A 21,118-nucleotide genomic window follows, 5' to 3' on the forward strand; every position below is an offset into this window, starting at 1 on the left:
GTGTGACACTCTCTAATCTAACTTGAAAGAAGAAATATCATTTTATAAATTCATTTTATTTTTACCACATGTAACCACTTACTGATCTCATTCTATGAATCACCTCTCTGTCCAAGTCCATTGTGAAAGCCCTGTGCAAATAGAACTAAATTGAAACTGAATCCAATTTGATCTGGCCATTCTCTCCAAGGCCTCCTGATACACCTTCAGTCTGGACTCTCGTGGCAGCAGTTTGTGGAGGCACAAGGTGCCACCAGCAGCCAACTGGCCTCCTCGCAGGTGGCACAACCCCTTCGGCAGGAGTCAGGCTGTCCTTGGCCTGCGGGCCGTGGGCGCCATGACGACGGCACGACCACCGCCTTGAGCCTGATCACCTGATCGCCTCGTGTCGCCTCCCCCCACCCCCACCCTCACCCCACCGCCATCCTCCGCCCATCATTGCACAGAGCCGACAGTGCCAGGGCTGAGGGGTGGGGCTGTCTGTCTGTCTGGGCGAATGCCACCGTGTCGCCTCGCCTCGCCCTGCGCCGTGCCACACCACGCTGGGCCAGAGAGAAAGATTTAATACCTGGTGCTTGACCTAGTTGAGTTTGTATCTATATTAGTGGAGGTAAAGAGAGAGAGAGAGAGAGAGCAAGCAAGAGAGAGGGATAGAGAGAGAGGGGAGGGGAGGGGGTGTTGGAAGTGACAGAGGGAAAGGTCACGGCGAGCTCGGGCTCCTCGGCTGCTGATGCATCAGAATGATGGAGTTGGCTAATTTAATAAGCAACAGTTGTCTCCCCTCCGCCGCCACAGATGGCGCCGTGCGGCTCCAGGCGGCTCTTTAAAAACCAATCCTCCAGCGGAGCTGCTGCATGATGGAGAGGCCGCAGACTGCAGACACAGGGAAAGCACACACTCAGGTGCGCCACACTCCAACTCACCGCTCTCCAGTTAGAATAGGGGATTCACACAAAGAAACAACTAATATCATTACCTGTATTATCCTTGGTTAAAATTGGTGTTTAAACACCAGGAACATATTCTATATGAAAGACTTAAGCAACATTGAGAAAAAGACCTATAATAAAAATAATAGAATTTATGGTATTTCAGTCACATTGCATGCATTTCCTAATACATTATTACGACAGATCTCTTGCAAAAGAATTGGCTATGGATTATATTTTGAAATTAATTTACTGTACGATAAATTCAATGCCTTAGGCCCTGGTCATTCTTTATACTATGAACAATGTTCTCAGTTTCAAACATAACTGTTCACATATCTAGATTTCCCCCTGGATATAATTTAGCGTTAGTCATAAAGAGAGAGAGAGAGAGAGAAGGCAGCTGAAAAATATGTGTAAGCACATAGTAATTTACATGATAGAATAACCTTACTGGGATGAAGCAGAATGCGGGAGGAAGGGAGGAGGGGGAAAAGGAGAAGATAATTTATTCAGCGTATTTGTGGTCATGCACTTCAGTTCTTTATCACCAGGAGAATTGCATTAAATCACCACACAGGAGGAATGAGCCTCAGACGAGGGCCGAGAAGAGGAGAGGAGGGGAGGGGAGAGGAGTGAGAAAAAACATCAAGCCGCCTCTGGATATAATGAATTCCTCTGAGGATAAACACACCTTAGAATAAAGCCCTAATCACAAATTAAGTGGTTGCTGCCTCCTTACCTTTGTAGAACATGGCCACATCCACCGTCTCTATGAGGATCTGTTACAGTGCACGGCTTGTTTGTTTGTTGTTGTTGCGGTTGTTGTTAGTTTTTTTTCTCTGCTGGAGATAGTGAGGGGAAAGCTAAGAAGTAAATAACTCCATCTCCACGGATTGGGCCATTGAGCCTGCATTGTTGTTCGGGGACTTATTTTTGTGCGGAAGTAAGTCGTTGAACTCCAATGCCGTTTAATGGAGCCGTGTGTTATGTTAAAGAACGTGTGATTTTATCGGCTTTTCCCAGTCCTGGGTTGCTAATTTGTGGTGGAGATTAGTGCTATCATCTCCCATCAGCGGCATCCGCAGGTTTCTTCAGACCCACTTAATTAAAAGCAGAACTCGAGTCCTTGGCTCTGGCATCAGCCAAACAAGTCGACAGCTAGGTGTCTCGAAACAATGGGAATTGGCAAGTGTATCCTTCCCGAATTATCCCAGCGAGTCTCCTCCTCATGAAAGACTTTTTCCCTTATCCTCCCCCGTGGACCGGCACACGGAAAAGAGAAGGCTACCCGATTTTAATCAATACAGGAAAACAACACAAACCTTGGGGAGAGTGGGAGAGAGGCGCGAGGTGGTGCGGATGAAGATTAAACGCCTCCATCAGCAGCACCTCCAGCCCAGTGTCAGGGCGCTGAGCATGGCATCACATCCATCCATCAAAGGCCATCAGATGGTAACAAGGCAGCACCGTGTGACACGCGTTCCCTCCGAAAGCTGGAGGTAAGGAAACACGCCATAAATCACACCGAGACAAAAGGCTCGGCTTGACCTCTAAATGGTTGAGTGTCGGGATATTCAGATGCGGGGGTGGCAGTTCACCCCCACCCCGCCACCACTCCCCCCTACCACCCCTCCTCCCCAGTCAAGTTTTCGGGCAGCGCAGTTTGAGGCACAATTGGAGTTGGACTAATCCCTCAGGGATGGTTTGAGCATAACAAATTGTCTCAGTTTTCCTCCTCTGGCTTCACTGATCTCCTGAATAGACGTGAGCACTGGTCAGAGCCTTGGATGACTCACAGTTCATTCTCTTCCACAGGAATTATCAACGGTACACCAGTAGTGCGGTCATTAAAAGTGTGTTAGTTGGAAGTAACACGGGCATGAGATGTAAACAGATAGATGGTCCTGATTTTTTCCTGCGCTTGGGTTTAAAAGGAAAAGTTGCTGTGGAATTTCGCCTTGCAACTCTCTCTCTCTTTTTGATGCCTTTATTGGTACAGTACTTAGCTTTGATGCAACCCAAGATCAGAGGAATAACAATCAATGGCCTCTGTGGGCCAATGTATTTGGAGAGAGTGCCCAGGCTAAATCCACCCTTAGCACATCTGCATGCCTTTTAAACTTTCCTCTCGTCTACTCTGCATAACCCCCCCCCCCTTCTCTTTCTCTCTCTCCCCTCTTCTCTTCCTCCTGAATTCCTTTGCTTTCCAGGTACAGAGAACTTCCCTCATTTTAGCTCGCTATTTTCCTTTGTGTTAATTAGGCACTCACTGCGCCTTAACAAGCAGAGATCAGTCAGCGAGCATTTTTTTCTTTCTCATCATCTTTTTCCTCTCTCTCTCTCTCTCTCTCTTTCTCTCTTTGCCCGTTGTGCTGCCTTTGATGAAAAGAGGAGCTGGCTCGGCGTTCGACCTGCCCATGTGATGAAGCAGAACCTTAGGGTGAGCAGAGCAACAGACCCTTAGACAAGGAGGGAGAGGAAGGAGAGGAGGAGGAGGCAGACTTCTGCATACAGTAGCTGGCTCCTACAGAGTGATATCAGCTCTTCATTTGATACTTCATTTTTCCACATTGGCCACCCCTTTTTATCCCGATATCTCATCACTTGAAAGACGCCTACTATCCTTTTTGTGCTGACAGCCTTCACCACTCCGGAGATAAAAAAAAAAAAGGAAATTATGAATTGCGAGTGGGTGTGGCAGGCTGTGTGAGAGTGGCTCACTGTGAGACAAGGCCAAAAAGGAAATTATGAATGGCGAGTGGGTGTGGCAGGCTGTGTGAGAGTGGCTCACTGTGAGACAAGGCCATGCTCTAAAGTGGCATAAAATACAGTTCACTGATATGGGGGTAGGGTGAGGGGTGGCACTTGTTTATGTGTGTGTGTTTGGAGGGAGGGCTGTGCAACTGTTGGGCTGTCCTCTTAAAACCAGGAAGATGGAGGCTTTCCCCTCAGAGCACAGGTCACTGTCAGAGGGCCGCGCTGAATAATTGATCAATGAGCCAGCAGTGAAAACAGAAACACAGCTTAGCACTATGTTTCCCCACATCTCTCTCTCTCTCTCTCTCTCTTTTTCTCTCTGTCGCACTCCCTCTGTTACAAGCAAGGCATCCAGTCCCAAGGATCCTTCAGCCACATGCAAAGCTCTACAGCACTGAAAAGCCTCCAACTTCAGTTCAATTATTCAGCATGCCTCCGAGCCTATGAATTATTGAGATAAAAGCATGTTCTCGTATATGGCCGCGCGTACCCGGCACCAGACACTACTCCATTCTCTAGATGGGACTTGTGATGATTGTGAAAACACTGTGATCCAGTCGGAGATGAAGTCATTAAAGGACCCTGTTCTACAGCGGTGTTGGTGGAGAGAGACGGTGTGTGAGTGTGTATGTGCACGCCTGTGATTAACTCCATTTTAACGGCTGAGTTGAGGGAGAGTTGAAATGATGAAGAACTTCTACTGCTGCATCGCTGCAACATGACCATGGCTCCCTCAAAGAGAGAGAACCAGGGCTCATATAAAACTGCATGCTGAATCATTAACATAGCAATGAGATGTCGGTCGGTCTAGGCGAGGCGAGGACTTGCTCGGAGGATCAAGCTAATCAGAATAATGGCTGAGGGGGAGAAAGGAGAGTATACGCACTCAGCTCAGGCCCTTGTGCGATCTGTGGGAAGCAGCAGCCACAAGCGAGGGAGACAGAAGTGATTCAAACTCCCATCTGTGGATGCAAATATCTGGTCTGCTTTTGTTCTGTCCTGTCCCATGACGGAGTGAATTGTACCACTGGCTCCTGATAAGAAGTGCCGGTCCACTTTTCTTGGCATACGCTCGGGAGGGAAAACAGATGATCCAATAAATTATCAATAAGTCGCCGGGTATATCAAAGCCACCCTGGCAGCACGGTGGCTACAGACCGCCTCAGAGTCTATGCCATGTGTTCATCACCCATTCTCAGCAACTGCTCCCTGGCTGTCGGCCTCTGCTCCCCATCCACGAGGTGTTTGAATAGGCTGTTCAAATATTTTAGCGGACGGGGTTTTTCGAAAGAGCCTGATGTTGGAACCCCCATCCTCTACCCCTAACACTAGCCCAACCCCCCCCCCTTCGTCGACTCGTGAACCTCTCCACAGAGGAGCGGAAAATCATCACAGCCGACTGCGTTGGGGTCTCCACCCATAATGCCTCTCTCTCGATGTCCGCTCAGCCAACCCTGGTGCAGGGAAATCTGGGTAATGGCCTCTCATTATCTTTCCTCTGAAGCCGGTTCGGTGCATCCGTGTTTGTGGCCAATCCCTGTATTTTCTCATGGTAGGGTAAACATTTACCCAGCAGAGATAGAGAGAAAGAGAGAGAGAGAAAGAGAGAGAGAAAGAGAGAGAGAGAGAGAAGGGCTAGGCCATTAGGCACTAGGGAGAGTTGGTAATAGAAAGGGAGATTAGAGCTGGCCCTCTCAGCAAACAGGGGAGGGCCTCAGTCGCGCTCGCTTTGGCCCGAGCCTTTTATTGGAATTTACAACTGTCTGGAGAGAGTGTTCCTCAGCAGAGCAGAGACTGGACGCCTGTCTGGTCAAGCGAAGGCCACTTCGATAAAGGTTTTTATTGGCTGGAGCAACGTTACAATGAGCACTGAAGAAAAGGAAGATTGGGAGAAAGAAAGAGAGTGAGTGAAAGAGACTGATGCAAGTGCAAAACAATACATTTGCAAAACAAAACAAAAACAATTGCAACGTATTTGACTCTAACTCCATTCAATCTCTCTGTTCCTTTGAAATTTGTCCTGTGTCTTAATGACTAAAACCACATTGCATTCAATGCATTCTTTTCAGCACTATGTCTTGTATTGAAACCAGGCTTTGACACTGAGCGCAGACTGAGTGGTTCACTTCTAGCTGAGAAATGAAAGGGAACTCATGGCAGGGACACTAGGGGTGGGGGGTGGTCTCAGATCCGCAGACATCTGATGGCACCATATGGTTCCCATGGCATATTACCCATGCCCTATTGTCAGGTGGCCGAGATTTCACCTTTTTTTACCACACACACATGGGTTTTGTCAAGACAAGAGCAGAAAAGTCAGGATTGCTCTGAGCAGGAGGTTTGGGAGGCACCGTGGGAAGGCTAGTATCGGCACTATGTTCCCCTGGCGAGAGGAAGCACTCTTGTACAGGAGGATCAGTTGTGTTTGTGTACACACCCCTGCTGTTTTGTTGGGGTACCAAGGCATATGATGGGCATGGCGAGAGAATTGTAGCCCCCCCCCCACTCACACACACCCCAGTGGAGGGGGAGGGGTGGGAGAGATGTAGTGTGGGCCAGGAGGTGGTGGGGTATCTTAGGCAATCATTAGGCATGCAGTCTTAATCCTGCCTGCTCTCTGTCTCTCTCTCTCCCTCTCTCAAATTCAAAGTAGCATAGCTGTATGCAGGGATGGGCAAAAATACATCAAAATATATTTTAAAACTAGATGTACCGCATAGCGGTACAAAATACGACCGCCGCTCAGTCCTGTACATCCATTCCGCGAAAATAAATCATATAAATTAATTTGTCTCCATCTTCTACTCCATCCCCCACTCTTGAAACTTTTGTGTATGCTTGTTTGGAATGTGTGTTTGCGGGCCGCACACAAAGTAGCCTACTGGCGCTGCAAAGGTGAATAGATTTGTAGCACTTGCCAAAAAATTTGTAGCATTGTTATTAAACCTTTAAAATATCTAAACAATCACAAGTAGGGCAGTTCATCACAGTCCATCCATTGCAACTGGACTGATGAAAGGTACACCTTTAGGCTACATTGTATTTGGGAAAAGCAGAAGGTAGCAGCATAATGTATTTATTTATTTATTATTAAACAAAACAATCCCTGTCTGTTCCATGCAGTTTTCAACAGCCATCAAGAAGAGAGGTCATGTCATGGATTTTTGTGAATGTTTCTTCTTCTACATATGCATAAGTTTAGTCATCTAGTTCATATGATATTCAGCTTTATTGTCAATGCACAAATTAAATACCAGTAGTCTAAAACAAAATGCCGTTTTACCCAGTGGTGCAAATAACTGACATGTCCAAAAGGGCCTTCATAAAATGCGTTGCTAGACTGTTCATACACATTTTAACGGGCCAAGTTGAAGAGCTACTGTCCGTTATTGTTTGTGCAAATAATATGCTGATTCATGTTGCCTCCATGGTTATTCTGGCGTTCGCCAGACCAAGCTCAATCTTTTAAGAAATCGAAAAGGAATCGCCGGCAGATCAGGCTAAGTTCACCCAGCCTAGTCCATTGTAGGCGCCCGATAGAAATATTGTTTAATTTTGCAATTGAGATATCCACGCACTGGCGCCCCCCCTGCGACATGTTCGCCCCCGGTTTCAGAGCTATTCTAAATGCAAAAATGCATAGAGGGAGTTATGACAAAACCGTGACTGTTAACAAACTATAAGCTATATAGTAGGCCCTATGCTAGGCCTATTACACAACATAAATTGTCACTAGGCTATGCTGGCGACCCAAATAAAATCTCCTTTGGGAACCAATGGCTTACAGTATCAAGCAGACTTAAGCTGCCACCTCTTGGCGAAAAGTTAATAGTTTTGCATATTAGTAGTAATACATTTCACGCAGCTGTGTGAATCACGGAAAGCGACACTTCTAAATGGAACCCAACCCACTGTACAGTAGCTCAAGGTCTATGGCTAAAGCAGCCATAATGAAAGCGTTATCATTGTTTGGATACTTCACACACACGTGTTTTTTAATCGCATAGACTACTACTACTAAGCTGGAATCAAAGCACATCGACTCCCCTCTCACACCCTAAAACACGCCTTCAACAAACAAAAACGCCTCAGTCTCACGGTATAGCCATAGGCAAAAACTGTTTTGGACCGGGTGTAACGTTGGTACTAAATCATCCATCGCAAAGAATGATTTTGTAGCACGTGCAACAAATATGTGTAGGTACAGCCCTGCCCTGGATACATCTCTCAACGTGCACTCTAAAACATTTGGTTTAAATGGAGATGTAGATCACGGGTGCGTTAATAAATCTACATTGCGGCGAGTTAACACAAATTATTCACTTTGACGAATTATGTAGTTTCAGTCCTAGTTACTTTACTTTGAGTACTTAGTACTTTACTTTCCTTACCTGAATCACCTTTGAAAATAGAGGATTGAAGTAGCCTATATGGGTGTTTGGGAACGAACGTTGACTCAGATGCTTTTTGAGACTTTGAGCTAAATGTCCCAGCCCGGTGTTTAGGATGCATCATCAGGTTATCTTTCAGGTAGCCTATATTTTCCATTAGAAAACCATCACGTAGCAAACGTGTGTGGGAAACTAACTTAGATCCTGTTAGTAGCCTAGGTTATGGTTATAAGCAAATGAGATGACAGTCGAAAGATGCAATTAGTGCTGTTATCAATGTTCTTGGTAGCCTATAACCGCATTTACACGGTTTTCTACACATACATCAATAATCAAATTGGCCTCTATCACTCAACCAATGCTAACGGTAACATTATTTTACCTACTCTAGGCTATTGATATAACTTAAGATTAACGTAGTCTACCTGCAGTAAAAACCAAGCATGTCCGATGTACATTCGCAGATTTATTTCGGCTTCAAGAAGAAATGGGAATTACATGTCATGCAGAAATCATCCTACCCTTATTAGACGTTCTCAGCGGTAAACTACAGTCTTGTCCTTGTAGGAAGCGTAGTGTCTTTCCAACCCACTTTAGATTAACTTCCAACAAAATTACGTTTCACTGCAACGATGCGCCATCTGGTGGACAAACGACTATGTGACGCCAATACTGGAAATGCAACCAAATTATTATTATGATGAATATTTGGTTTTCCTTTAATCCTACTGAATTTGTAATTATGTATCGGCCATTGTAATTGCCGATACTGATGGTATGTGCGTACCTGTGTGTGTGTGTGTGTGCGTGTGTATATGTGTGCACCACCCCACCATTGACAGGTCAATGAGTGTACAGTCACTAAATGTACACATAACTTACATTTTTTAGACCCCCATGGATGAAATTCTACGAAACTTGGCATACCCCCAGAGAATGTCAGGTTAATCATACACATAAAATTTGGTGCAGTTCTGAACATCTTAACTGAAGAGAGGGGCGATTAAAGCAGAATGATATTGCATTTTCATTTTTTTTTACCGGGGGGGGGGTGCAAATCACAAATGAGTGATTATGGGCCAGATTGATGTGGGCCCTTGAGACCAACATACCATAAAAGATTCTTCATCCTCGGTGCCACGGTTCAGGTAGTTATTTAGGAAAAACTGCTTTTTTTGTGGTTCGGGGGGCCCAGCACGGGGGGGGGAGTGGCCCCCGGGGACGAAACAAAATTTTTCCGTAAAAGTCTAGTGGGGCCACCAAATTTCATGTGCCCCGGTGGTTCAGTGTCCCGGGTATCGTTGACCAAAAATTCAGGAAGTAGATGACGGAAAAAAAAAAAAAAACTTTGACAATCCCTATCCCCATAATAAATAAATGAATAAATAAAAATATAACATTATGCTGATACCTTCTGCTTTTCCCAAATACAATGTAGCATACAGGTGTAAGTGACCTTTCATCAATCCAGTTGCAATGGATGAACTGTGATGAACTGCCCTACTTGTGATTGTTTAGAGATTTTAAAAGTTTTATAACAATGCTACAACTTTTTTGGCTCTTCTACAATCTATTCACTTTTGCAGCGCCAGTAGGCTACTTTCTGTGCAGCCGCACACACACACACAGGCATGCCAAACAAGCATAGGGGAGACCGGGGCTGGTTGGAACACTTTTCACTCTCGGTTATATTTCTCCGTCTTACAATGCGTTGAAATGGTCAAATTGTGATTAACTGAAAGCTTGGGATCTCAGCTACAAAATGTATACATTCAATGTCAACAAATGATCCCTTGTTTTGAGTTATTTATGATTAAAGTGGTGTTGTGCATGTGTGCCAACCTGCCCCATGCACGGGGTTGGTTGGCACATGTAGTCGGGGTTGGTTGGAACACCTATGTTATAGTCCTTTGAAGTACTCCTTTTGGTTTTGTTTGAAGTGCTCATCTATATCACTGCCTGTAGGGCTTTGCTGATGTCTTTCCTGTGTGTTTTTCTTCAGTAGGGCCCACCGTCAAGATCAATTTGCTCCCTACCGATTTTTTTTTAACTTCAAATGTTTAAATTTGTCTGAAAATGTCTGAAATGCTTCCAAATGTAAAACTATGTTCAGTAATTACAATAACAATGTTAAAATAAAGATTGATGATGTTTTTATGCATAAAATACAAAGTTTATAGATTTGTCACAAAATAGCCATAGGAATGTATGTGCCAACCAACCCCAAAATCAGTGTGCCAACCTGCCCATACATTAGGTCAAACTTTTTTTTTGCACAAATGCTGTTAGCCTGCTAATATCAGTCACCTCAGGTTTTCAAACTTCATTTTAAATTATAGATGAGTCCCCTAGCAATCAATTATAATCAATCTTTTTTTTATATCCCTAACTATTACCCTTCTAGGATGTATTTAGTGGGAGGTGCATATTCTAAGTTTTGACACTACAAAATTAAAAAGTTGTTCTCACCTAAAGGGTTAATGACCTGGAGACCAGTTACATACGTGAGTTTAGGCCTACTCTACTCAATAAGGCCGTCAATTTAGTGTTGGAATTTTGTTGCAGCTCCCTCTAGTAGCCTGGATATTAACAGTGTTTCAACCTGCCCCTGTTCCAACCAGCCCCGGTCTCCCCTACACAAAAGTTTCAAGAGTGGGGGATGGAGTAAAAGATGGACACAAATTGATTAGTGTGATTTATTTTAGCGGAACGGATGTACAGGACTGAGCGGCGGTCATATTTTGTACCGCTATGCGGTACATCTAGTTTATCTAGTTTAATTCTATTATTAAATTATATTTTAAATACATGTATCATAAATACTGCCCATCCCTGACTGTATGAGTAGAGTTGCCAAGGCCAGTGGCAATAAGGATTCTCTCCCTGTCTGTCAACTCGATGTATCTCTCTACCTGCCTTGTCTTTTCCTTTTCTGTCTCTGTCCATGTGTTGACATGCACACACACACACACACACACACACACAAACACACAATCCTGTCAGCATTTTCCACTTTTTTTGTCTCACATAGCCCTTTCTTGCAGTTTCTTGTGTGTTATCTAGACCTGTTCATGTAATCCATGTAATTTGCTTTTCCATCCAAAATATTTCAACGTCAACACGAAGTGCACGCTTTTTAGATGAAAGGAAAGAGTGGATTTACCATATAGCTGTTATTCACTGTGATTTCAAATGCCAAGTCACTCTTTTTGAAGTTGTTGTGGGTTAATACCAAGTCATTATTTAGATTGTGAGTCCGTCCACTTTAAAGTACTTATGTCCTCTCCATCTGTTTAGCTACGGATTGTAATCCATTCTAATGGAAGAGCAGTGTCCTGTGCTAGGCAATTTACTTAGTGTTAGTGTGCGCTAGAATGTTATGTAAGGGATAATAGACGACACGGTGGTCTGTTCACAGAAGTTAATGCACAGTCGAGGTTGTAAAACGGCCCCGACGCGAAGCGGAGGGCCGTTTAAACCTCGTAGTGCATTAACTTCTGTGAACAGACCACCGTGGAGTCCATTATGCCGCTTATTCCACTGTTGCCACTTGCGTTGTGTTCATTTCCTGTTACAATTTAAACGTTTTAATCGCTAACACTGTCTTGTTTGTAGAACTAATTTCTTCCGACACATATCAACTAATTTCTCAACTCACAGGACAAACTGCCGTTACTAGTTCTAAATGGATGGTTGCTACGGCCAAAGGCCAGTCGTTAGTTCTATCTCTCCCGTTGTCAAGCGGGCGTATCCCAAGATTCTGATGAACTTTAGCTTTGAAACATCGCTATTTTACTTAGCCTGCTGTTATCCATCTAGCTAAAAGCCACCTCCGTCATATGCTACAATGTTGCAATGTTCTGAACGTCTGCATTTTACAGCTCGGATGCAACGTGCCAGTTCACATTGAGTTTGGCGAATTAATATACAAGTGTGATACGGCCAAAAAATGGATCTACTTCATAGGTGTGCAGATAACATACGGTTAATGGTCGTTCTAAATTACGTAGGACAATGGGAAATTCAACCAAGCAGTGGAATAAGAGCAAATAACCACAAACAACAAAAAAAACAGTTGCCTTATTACAGTGAAGTTTATGGTTTGGGCAGACCAGTTGTCTAGTCTGATGATTCATTTTTCTACCACACAGTGTCCTTGTCCTTGTTCATTATTTAAACTGTAAGTTAGTATTTTGCCATTTCCTAACTGGCTTGATACACTCCATTACCATAATATACAATAGTGAAAACTGAGCATCAGATGATGGGTGAATCTGTGTTGGTGGGTCACATGAGGCTGAGGAGATAAAGCAATGTTACACTAGGCATGTTTGATACTAATGCACCATAACTGGGAATTTACCCTAGACTTTTTTTTAGTTGCCCATCTGACATCCGTGTATTGTTTAACAATGTAATTCCATTGGAATACCGGTAAGTGTACCAATTGACACCAGCAGCATTTTACATGCATATTACAGCCATTAGAAGCAGAGGAAAGCATGTTTTTACGCTTCACTTCTATTTTAAGTGCATATGTGAACTGTACACATAGACAAACACATGGATAAACACAATGTTACATCATTAAAGGTGATGATACATGGGACAACTTGTTGAGAAATGTTGCTGGGCAACCACATAACCAGTATTCTAATTTGGATGATCATGACGATTTGCCTGATGATTAAAGTTCTTCAGAAAAGAAATTGCTGCTCAATATCAATGGGAACATGCCAGAACCACAATAATAGGAACATTGCCCAGGGGAGTGGGGGGAGTGTAAATTGGTTTATTTACGTTTCACTCTTGCTTGTTTCTTGTTTGCAGAGTAAATTTCCAGTAAGGTTTAACACATGGTGGATGAGACTTCTGTAACAGAGTTGGAGGCAGAAAAAGAAAGGTTTCAGATGTCCTTCTGTCAAGAACAGGGTGTAGGCCTAGATTTTTACACAATTTGTTTCCCCAGAAGTTCATGATGAGCAACAAGATTTCTATTATTAACTATTATTTCATTCATTAAACCATCATCATGGATCATGTATTAGCATTACTTAAGCATTTTGTTTTATTGTAAATTGGGTCAACCTTTACATGGATAGTCCCTTTTAGACTACAGTCAAATTAATAACAAATTATCAGATGACACTTTGTTAACTGAAATGTATGGTCAATGTTAGGTTTAGGGGTTGAGTTTGGTTCAGGTGATGTTTAGTAGTTGATTGTAGTAGTCTCTGTAGGTGTAGGTGGATCCCAATTGTGGTTTATACTTGTTATCCGGCAAAAAAGAAAAGAAAAAGGGCACTGACGTTAAAGGTTTTGCTCAGCATTATGTAAAATAAGGACACTGACACTATCACTGATTTCTGCAGACCAGATAATATAAAATTACACAGTCATTTTGCAGTGAATGCAACGATTTCTGAAAATGCAAACAAAACAAGCCCCTTCCAACAATCCCATAGTCATCCATGACCTCTTTTTTTGGTTTATTCTAGGTACTTTTTAGACTGTGAGTTCAACGCCTGTTGGTCCCACTTGGTGAGGCCCTTCAGAGGCTTCTTGTAACCTTTTTGTCTTTTTCTCCTCCATCATCATCAGTGTGCTGCATCTGTCATACTCACACAGCCAGCTATGGGCTATATTCCCTTTCCTGAGCATGCCTCTTAACCTGGATACACAGGATGATTTCCTGTATGGTTATGGAGGCCTCCTGCTCATGTGAAGGCCAGTGTATAGCCCTTGACAACAAACATGAGAAGAGTAATGTCTAGGGCAATCCCTGCATCCCTGTCCACTGAATAAAAAAAAAACATACCTCGAAACAGTCATTGGTCGTACGTAGGCATATGCAACACTCACCAAACTGTCTGATTAAACTGTTATTTATTATACAAATTGGCAATATAATGTAGAAAACTACAATATAGCAATATATGAACAAAATTCATATGTTTTTCAATGGAACATCAGACTTGTTTTATGTTGGACAGGACTAGCTGACCACCTCTATTCCTGTCTCATCCTTTTGTCCTACACAGATCTGAAGCTTTTCATAATTATCTCTACATTCAGACCTCAATAACAGCGATATTCTTAAACAGAGTGGGTGACTGAAAATCCCCTCCAACAGTTCTCATCAAATTCATAATAAGCCGTTTTTAAGGCATATAATTTGTTCATGTCCCATGCCATCCACATTCAGTTTAATTCGACCTCCTATTGAGCAACAGCTCCATTTTGTGAGCGTGTGATATCAAGTGTTTGAAAATGATATTTCAAAGGGCTTTTCATGGACCCAGTGGTCATGTACTTGTTAGTGCCCTGATAAGCCACTTTGCCTTCCCACAAGCTCAACTAATTAAGAACTCTATTAGGTCCCTCTCCCTCTTTGCCTGATGGCAAAAGCTAATGTTTCGTCATTTGTGTTTTCTGGACATTTTTGCTTCTTCCCTTTACTTTTCACTTCCTTTTTACTTGCTAAGATCCATGCACCCAGTGCTATACAGCTAATATACATTATACAGGCCAGAAATTATGGATGGTACATTTTATGGTGAGACTTAATGCGTTACACTGTGTGGAGATGATATAAAAATGTCTTTTATGTTTGTGAATTAGTATACAATGGCCAGTGGCAAAACTACAGCTGTACACCATCAAAATCCCTCGGTAGGACTCATTATGCATTGTCTTCAAGGTTAAAGTCAAAGGTTCTTAGAGTATTACCTGCAATACAGCCCTACTACTCCACCTGTCAAGAGAACAATGGCTATCTTACATCCTAATCCAAGTCAGCGCAAGGGGTGAAAGGAAAAAAAAATCCCAAACAAAATAAAACAATGGAAAACAGGCCAAGCCAGACAGAAGGGCTTCTTTTGCTAGTCCCAGAGGGAGTAGCAAGATAAGCCCCCTCTCTGCTTCTCTTCCCCTCAAACTTCACTGCTCTCCAAAGGCAATGCAAACGAGTAAGCCCGAAATGAACCTTCGTCGAGTCGTCAGGGCTGAAGACTTGCCTGCCTTCAAATTAGGACTGTTAACTCATTGAATGCCAAGCTATTTTCGGAAGCTTTGTCCTAGAGTGCCAGCAATCTAGACCATTGTTGATGATTTTTGTACAGCAACAGCATATTCTGTGTTATAGCTATGAACACATACAATGGCTCGTTTGAAAGGTGAGACTTTAAGCTCTCAGTGGGTGCAAACCGTGTATTTCTACACGCCTCTGTTCCTGAGAAATCCCAAGCTAAATAGTGGCTAGTTTTCATCAAAATCCCTGTTTTTTTTTTCTAGAAATGGAGATCTTGCGTCTTTTATGAGTAACTATCACCGGCATATTCGGCACTCTGGCAAGGGCGTGCCCTCTTGCAAGCGCGACTCGGCCAACCACCCACTCCGCTAGGCCCGGCTCGTGGTGGAGATGTAACTCCCTCCTCAGCACGGCCCTTGTAATGTTTTTGACCTGTCGTGGTCAGAGTCATCTTGTCTTAGTAGAAAGGTGGACTCATCCAGCATTGTCTGGCTTAAAACGCACCTGCTGCAATATCTTTTTTTCTTCGACTTTTTCATTTCTCCCTTCAGCACCTGAGAAGTGTTGCCAGCAAAGTTTCTGGGAAGAGATCTAACGAGACCTGCCACCTAGTGATAAACCCACGAAAATAAATTACCCGATTTTGACCTGGCGTTTAGATTTAGACCAGCTACCCTGCCAAAGGAGCTACAAAAAACCCTCTAAAAAGGACACAAGAACAGGACAGACACCAGGATCCCAACCAACAGACCATAATTTTTATTGAAACAATTCCAGCAGTTGTAAAAACCTAAAAATTCAAAAATGTATTAAGATGTTAAACAGATGTTATGACCACCTTTCGTTTAGACCCCATGGTTGAAGAGTGTTAAGTTTCAGAATCTAATGTCTTTCACTTTGTCTGTCTCTAAGACTCCACCCCCGGTCCGATTGAAGCCCAATGATCAATGATGAAACTGCTCCACTAGATGTGTCTGAAAATGATTATACAAAAGCTTGTCCTTCTGTCGCCTAATGCAATAAAGGTGTTGTTGTTTACATCTGACCCGTGTAGAATGTTTAGTCTCTCCAATGTACACTCGGGTGGCCAGTTCCCTTGTTCCCACCCCCCGCCCATCAACAACAAAGACCTCAGTGTCTAATTCTAAGCTATGTGTTTGTACAGTATATTCTTAGTGATGGAAATAGTAGGGTGATGTGTATTCAGCAGATGTGCAAACTCCTCAAAAGCCTCCACGCTGTGATCCCAGAGCCCAAAAATGTCATCCAAGAATTAAGCGAAAGTACATACGGCAATTTATAACACTTTAAGAAGGCATATTCCTCCCAGGCCGCCATATATATGTTAGCGTAAGAAGGAGCGAAGGTTTTACCAATGGCCGTGGCCTGGATTTGTAGGTACCACTGACCATTGAACTCAAAGTCATTGCGAGTTAAACCAAGATGTAACAACTCCAACAACGCAACATCTGGTCGAGCTGGGTCTGGGTACTTGTTAAAAGCCTCTCGAACCACCTTAAGGCCCAGTTCTGTATTGATATTCGTATACAGGGAGTTAATATCAATAGAAAACAGGAGAGTACTGGAAGGAACACTTTGGCCTCTCACTTTAGAAACAAAATCATATGTGTCTTTGATGTAACTCACATGTCGTTGGGAAATGGGATTAAGAAAATGGTCTATGTACTGGGCCAGGTGGTAAGACTCTGAGCCACAGTCACTCACAATGGGTCGGCCAGGTGTAACGTCCCGAAGGGGCCACGACTCTCTCTTCTTGTGCATCTTTGGAAGTAAATAGAAAAGGGTTCATCTGGGCCTAAAAGACAGCTAAACTGGCTTGTATAATCACGGGTGCGGCCCCTGATATTTCCAGGTGGCATGAACGGACCATTATTCTATGAACAACTGGGTCATTCTACAGAAAAGGTGGAATCTGGGTGATAGAAATCTGCTTAAAATGATTTATTTCAACAGACCCAAAACTTGTTTAATATCAGACCATACCAGACTGTTAAGCACATTTGTGTCACTGCAAAGCTTGGCGTTTGGCACATAATTGCTAACCCAAGATTTGCAGTACACCCTTCCTGCTTGATTCACAACCTTGTGACAGAGAAGGCAAGTGTATTTCAGATTTCATACAAAGAGACCATTCAAAGTGCTTTACATTCATAATAGCAAGTCATTGTATATCACAATAAGTATAAAATGACAATCACTTTAAAATAGTCAAAAATAATTTACAGATCTACTCTAAAGTACTTAAAATAGAACATTTAAGAAAGACATAACATGTTCAATTAGACCTAAGATTTGAATGCAATAGGCATACACTTGTATTAGAAAATGAACATCTTGATATCTGTTCACATTTCCGACCAAATGTGGATGCTTGTTTTCAAAGAATATTTTGAAGATGTATTATAACAGAATAGTCATCTCTCCAGAAGCATGGTCATTGCCCAATCCAAGAAAAAGACTCCACAGGATGGGGTATTTATCCTATTGCTCCAACCAAGTAATTACTATTGTTACTTTAAGCATGTGAAATCTAACATTAACATCATTAACTTATCACTAAAAATCAGCCACAGATAAATCCCGATATAAAATCATCAAAATGAAAAAGACTATAGGTCAGAATCTAGAAGTACCACCATATTGTGTTAGTCTATTTATTTTTTGTTTATAGCATAACCCTAAAAGGTATTTGCAAGAGGCAAACAGCATCAGCAGTGCACAGGAAAACAAAGAAACCAAAAACACCACCACATCCACCGAGTGGTAGGAGTACCAGGGCATCTTGTAGGACTCTGTGCGCAGATGAACAGCACCTTTGTGTCTCATGACAAACTCAATCCAGAAGAGGGCTCGGTCCATAGGCTTCATCGGCTGGTCATGGTGGATCCTGGAGAGCCTCTGCATGTTCTCCTTGTAGGATGGCTCATGGAGCACCTCTTGCAAAGCCTGGAGGAAGGTATCTCTGTTAATGGTGTTCAGGATGAGAAGCTTTGCTGATCCTCTCTCCGTCAGTCGCACCATATTGTCATGCTGGTCAAAAAAAATAGGAATCCCAATAACCGGAACGCCATGATACATGGCCTCTTGAAGTCCGTTTGTTCCCCCATGGGCTATAAAGGCTCTGGTGTTAGGATGACCAAGTAGGTCATTTTGGGGTATCCACTTTACTAGGAGGGTGTTGTTACCCAGGGTAGATGGTATTTTCCCAAAATGCCTCCAAATGACTTTCTGAGGCAACTCCGCAAAAGCTGCTGCTATTTCCTCTGTCAAATCACTTGGAAGCTCACCAACCAATGTCCCCAAGGACATGATGATGACTCCATGCTCTCCAGAGCTCTGCACAAAGTCCTCCAGGTCTTGAGGGAGGGGCTTTGCTGGTTTACACTGTAACCCACCCACATATACTATGTTGGGCATAGTGGGGCGTGGGAACTCAAACAAAAAATTGACTCGCATCAGCCAAATATCAGCTTCTTGCACAAGTTCATGAAATCTGACTTTTGGTTCAAAATACTTATCACAGACTGCCTGGTATTGGGATTGAATTAGGAAGGTCAACTGAAACTGATAAAAGAGGTAAAAACACATATTTTTCACCCTTTGTAAGAAGGTCATTTTATCAGAAAGGCCTGAATATGTAATAGGTATGTATGATACCGGTGAAGGTGCGATAGCAAGGTGTCCATCGGTGCTGGTAACCCACCGCACATGGTAGACTAAGGGCAATTTAAGGTAGTGAGCCAACAGGATGCCTTCACTGACAGCAGGGTCAGTGAGAACCAGGTCAAACTGACTCTTATTCAAACCCTGTATCAAGGCTCTGTCCTCAAATATGGAGGATGCCATGTGACTGGAGATGCCATGGGTTTTGTATACGGAAGTGGACATTATTGCCTGTATTTGAATGAAATTGAACAACGAACTACTCTCCCTCTTTTTTTCCAAACATTTAGAAATTATTGGTCTGACATATTCCTCATTGAAGCCTTTCTCAACAGGCACCGTGATAGAGTTGTAGTAGGGAGAGTCCTTTTTGATATACCAGCTCTTGGAAGATCGTAAAACAGTGATGGAGTGTCCACGGTCATGTAGCACCCTTATCAGAATGTTGATGTTCACCCAGTGGCTTCCCTCCATTGGGACCACCAGTATCTTCCCTCCATGACAAACTGAACAGGAAATGACAAGGAGAGTCAGCAGGTAGAGTGGTGAAAGGAGTGTAATATGAAGCCAAAACGCCATCCTACGGCAAACAAAATTAACACAATAGCAAACAAATTGTAAATAATACAACACAGTGTTTGGATTAATTAACCATTTTGATTTTCAGTAATACTAACCCACTCTACATCTCTCTTTCTTCCCCCTTACTGTACCTCACTTGTGAGGTATATCATCACCAGTCATCAACCATCCGTGTGTTTGGCCCTCCTCTCACCCATCTCACCTGAAGTCCCATCCTCGACTGCCCTATTACTGTCCCCCTATCTGGATTCCTGGCCCGTACGGCCTAGCGACCCATCACCTGCCTATGACAACTCTGCCCAGATTCCTGGCCCGTCTGCTGTCCCACCACATGCCCCTTGACAACTCCCTTCACCTGGACAATTCCAACGCTGGACTATTTGAACTTTCTGTCACTAAATCAGGATTAATGAATTATCATACCGGATACGTAATCATCCCACCTCTTGTAACTTTCAGCTCAAGTGCTTTCAACACCATGTCTTATTCTCTACACCTGACTATCATATGCATTTGTCATGTATACAGACCTTCCTGTCCTGTACTGACCCTAGGCAGATGGGTCAGGCCCTTGAGTTGTGGATCTGCTCGAGATTGCCTACATGTTGTAAAGCGCCATGATACATGTGTAATGTTTTGGCGCTCTATAAACACAATAAATTGAAATTAAATTGAATTAATAGAAGTCCAGCAGGAGAAATGGTTCCCTGTCGCAGGAACTGCGACCTATTACTCAATGGGACTTGATCACCAGATTGTGTTTGCGTTCCACAACACTAACACTAAGTGCCTGCGAATCATTTTTTCTTGAAAGCAAAACCTCGAGGAAGTCTCGCGCCTACCCGGACTGTGGCCACCCTAGAGTCAAGGGCGACCAACATCATCTGTGCGTCGACTGCCTCGGAAGGGCCCACACTGAAACAGCGTTTCTGGAGCAGGACATTTCGTGCCACTGTAGTAAAAATTATTTTAAGTCAGGGCTCTAGAGTGCGCCCATTTCACTCGCACATGCGAGTAAAAATAATTTCGTGCGAGTGCAAAAAATATTTAGGCGCACTGGTGCGAATGACTTCTAGCCAAGTCAATGTTGGTCTACATTGTCGAGTACTCAAATACACCGCAACATCGCGAAACATTACTGGTGCGAACCCTAAAATCACGTCGCCAATATAGCATAAAAACTACACCTCTCATCAACGTTAGCAGTTTCTAGCTAGCAGCGTTGTGACTCGCTAGTTGCTTCTATCAAATTTAAGGGTGCGTTGAAAAAGCAGAAAGTTAGACTAGCCAGCCAAGATGCAAAGTAGAACTAATTTCTTCAATCCACCGAATTCATTGGATATATGAGGAACAGGGTGAGATTCTAAGAATGCAGTGAGAGAAGGAAAAGGTAACATGCCTTTTAGCCCAGTTGACTTTGGCTGCAATATGCAAAATATAGCTGTAGCGAACAGGCACAAAAGTAGCCTCCCGTAATACTCCCGTTTTATTCAAAAGTAGAACGCTACAGACAACTCCAGGCTTCCATGCATGCTTGTTTGTTTTACACCGAATACAAGCTGAAGTGCAAAACGAAAGTAAGCATAGGCCTACCATCTGCCTACTGCCTCCATCAGTGCAGATATTTCAAATAAATATAAATATAACTGATTAGACTATGTTTCACGGTTTTAGTAGTAGGCTATTGGGCAGTATGCAGTCAGATAGGTCACCATGGGCATTTTGGATTAGCTATAGGTGGA

At 43.2% G+C, this 21,118-nt stretch overlaps 1 protein-coding gene across 1 annotated transcript; it reads right to left on the bottom strand.

Moving 5' to 3' along the window:
- Positions 1 to 758: 758 nt before the first annotated feature.
- Positions 759 to 18,977, bottom strand: LOC125303411 (UDP-glucuronosyltransferase 2A2-like). Its single transcript, XM_048257170.1, has 3 exons — positions 18,729 to 18,977; positions 17,836 to 18,644; positions 759 to 873 (listed from the first exon to the last, which is right to left on the bottom strand). Exons 1-3 carry the CDS (start codon positions 18,975 to 18,977, stop codon positions 759 to 761), a joined length of 1,173 nt encoding a protein of 390 aa, XP_048113127.1.
- Between the last annotated feature and the right edge of the window lie 2,141 nt (positions 18,978 to 21,118).

This window comes from Alosa alosa, chromosome 11 (genome assembly GCF_017589495.1).
Source record: "Alosa alosa isolate M-15738 ecotype Scorff River chromosome 11, AALO_Geno_1.1, whole genome shotgun sequence".
NCBI lineage: Eukaryota > Metazoa > Chordata > Actinopteri > Clupeiformes > Clupeidae > Alosa > Alosa alosa.

Excerpts from the sequence above, each read along its gene's own strand:
- LOC125303411 (XM_048257170.1), bottom strand. The coding sequence starts at position 18,977 with ATGGCATCCTCCATATTTGAGGACAGAGCCTTGATACAGGGTTTGAAT. Across the intron at positions 18,645-18,728 it reads AAATGACCTTCTTACAAAGG|TATTTTGAACCAAAAGTCAG; the intron begins GTGAAAAATATG and ends GTCTGTGATAAG. Across the intron at positions 874-17,835 it reads TCCTGTGCACTGCTGATGCT|TCTGCGGCCTCTCCATCATG; the intron begins GTTTGCCTCTTG and ends CTGTGTCTGCAG.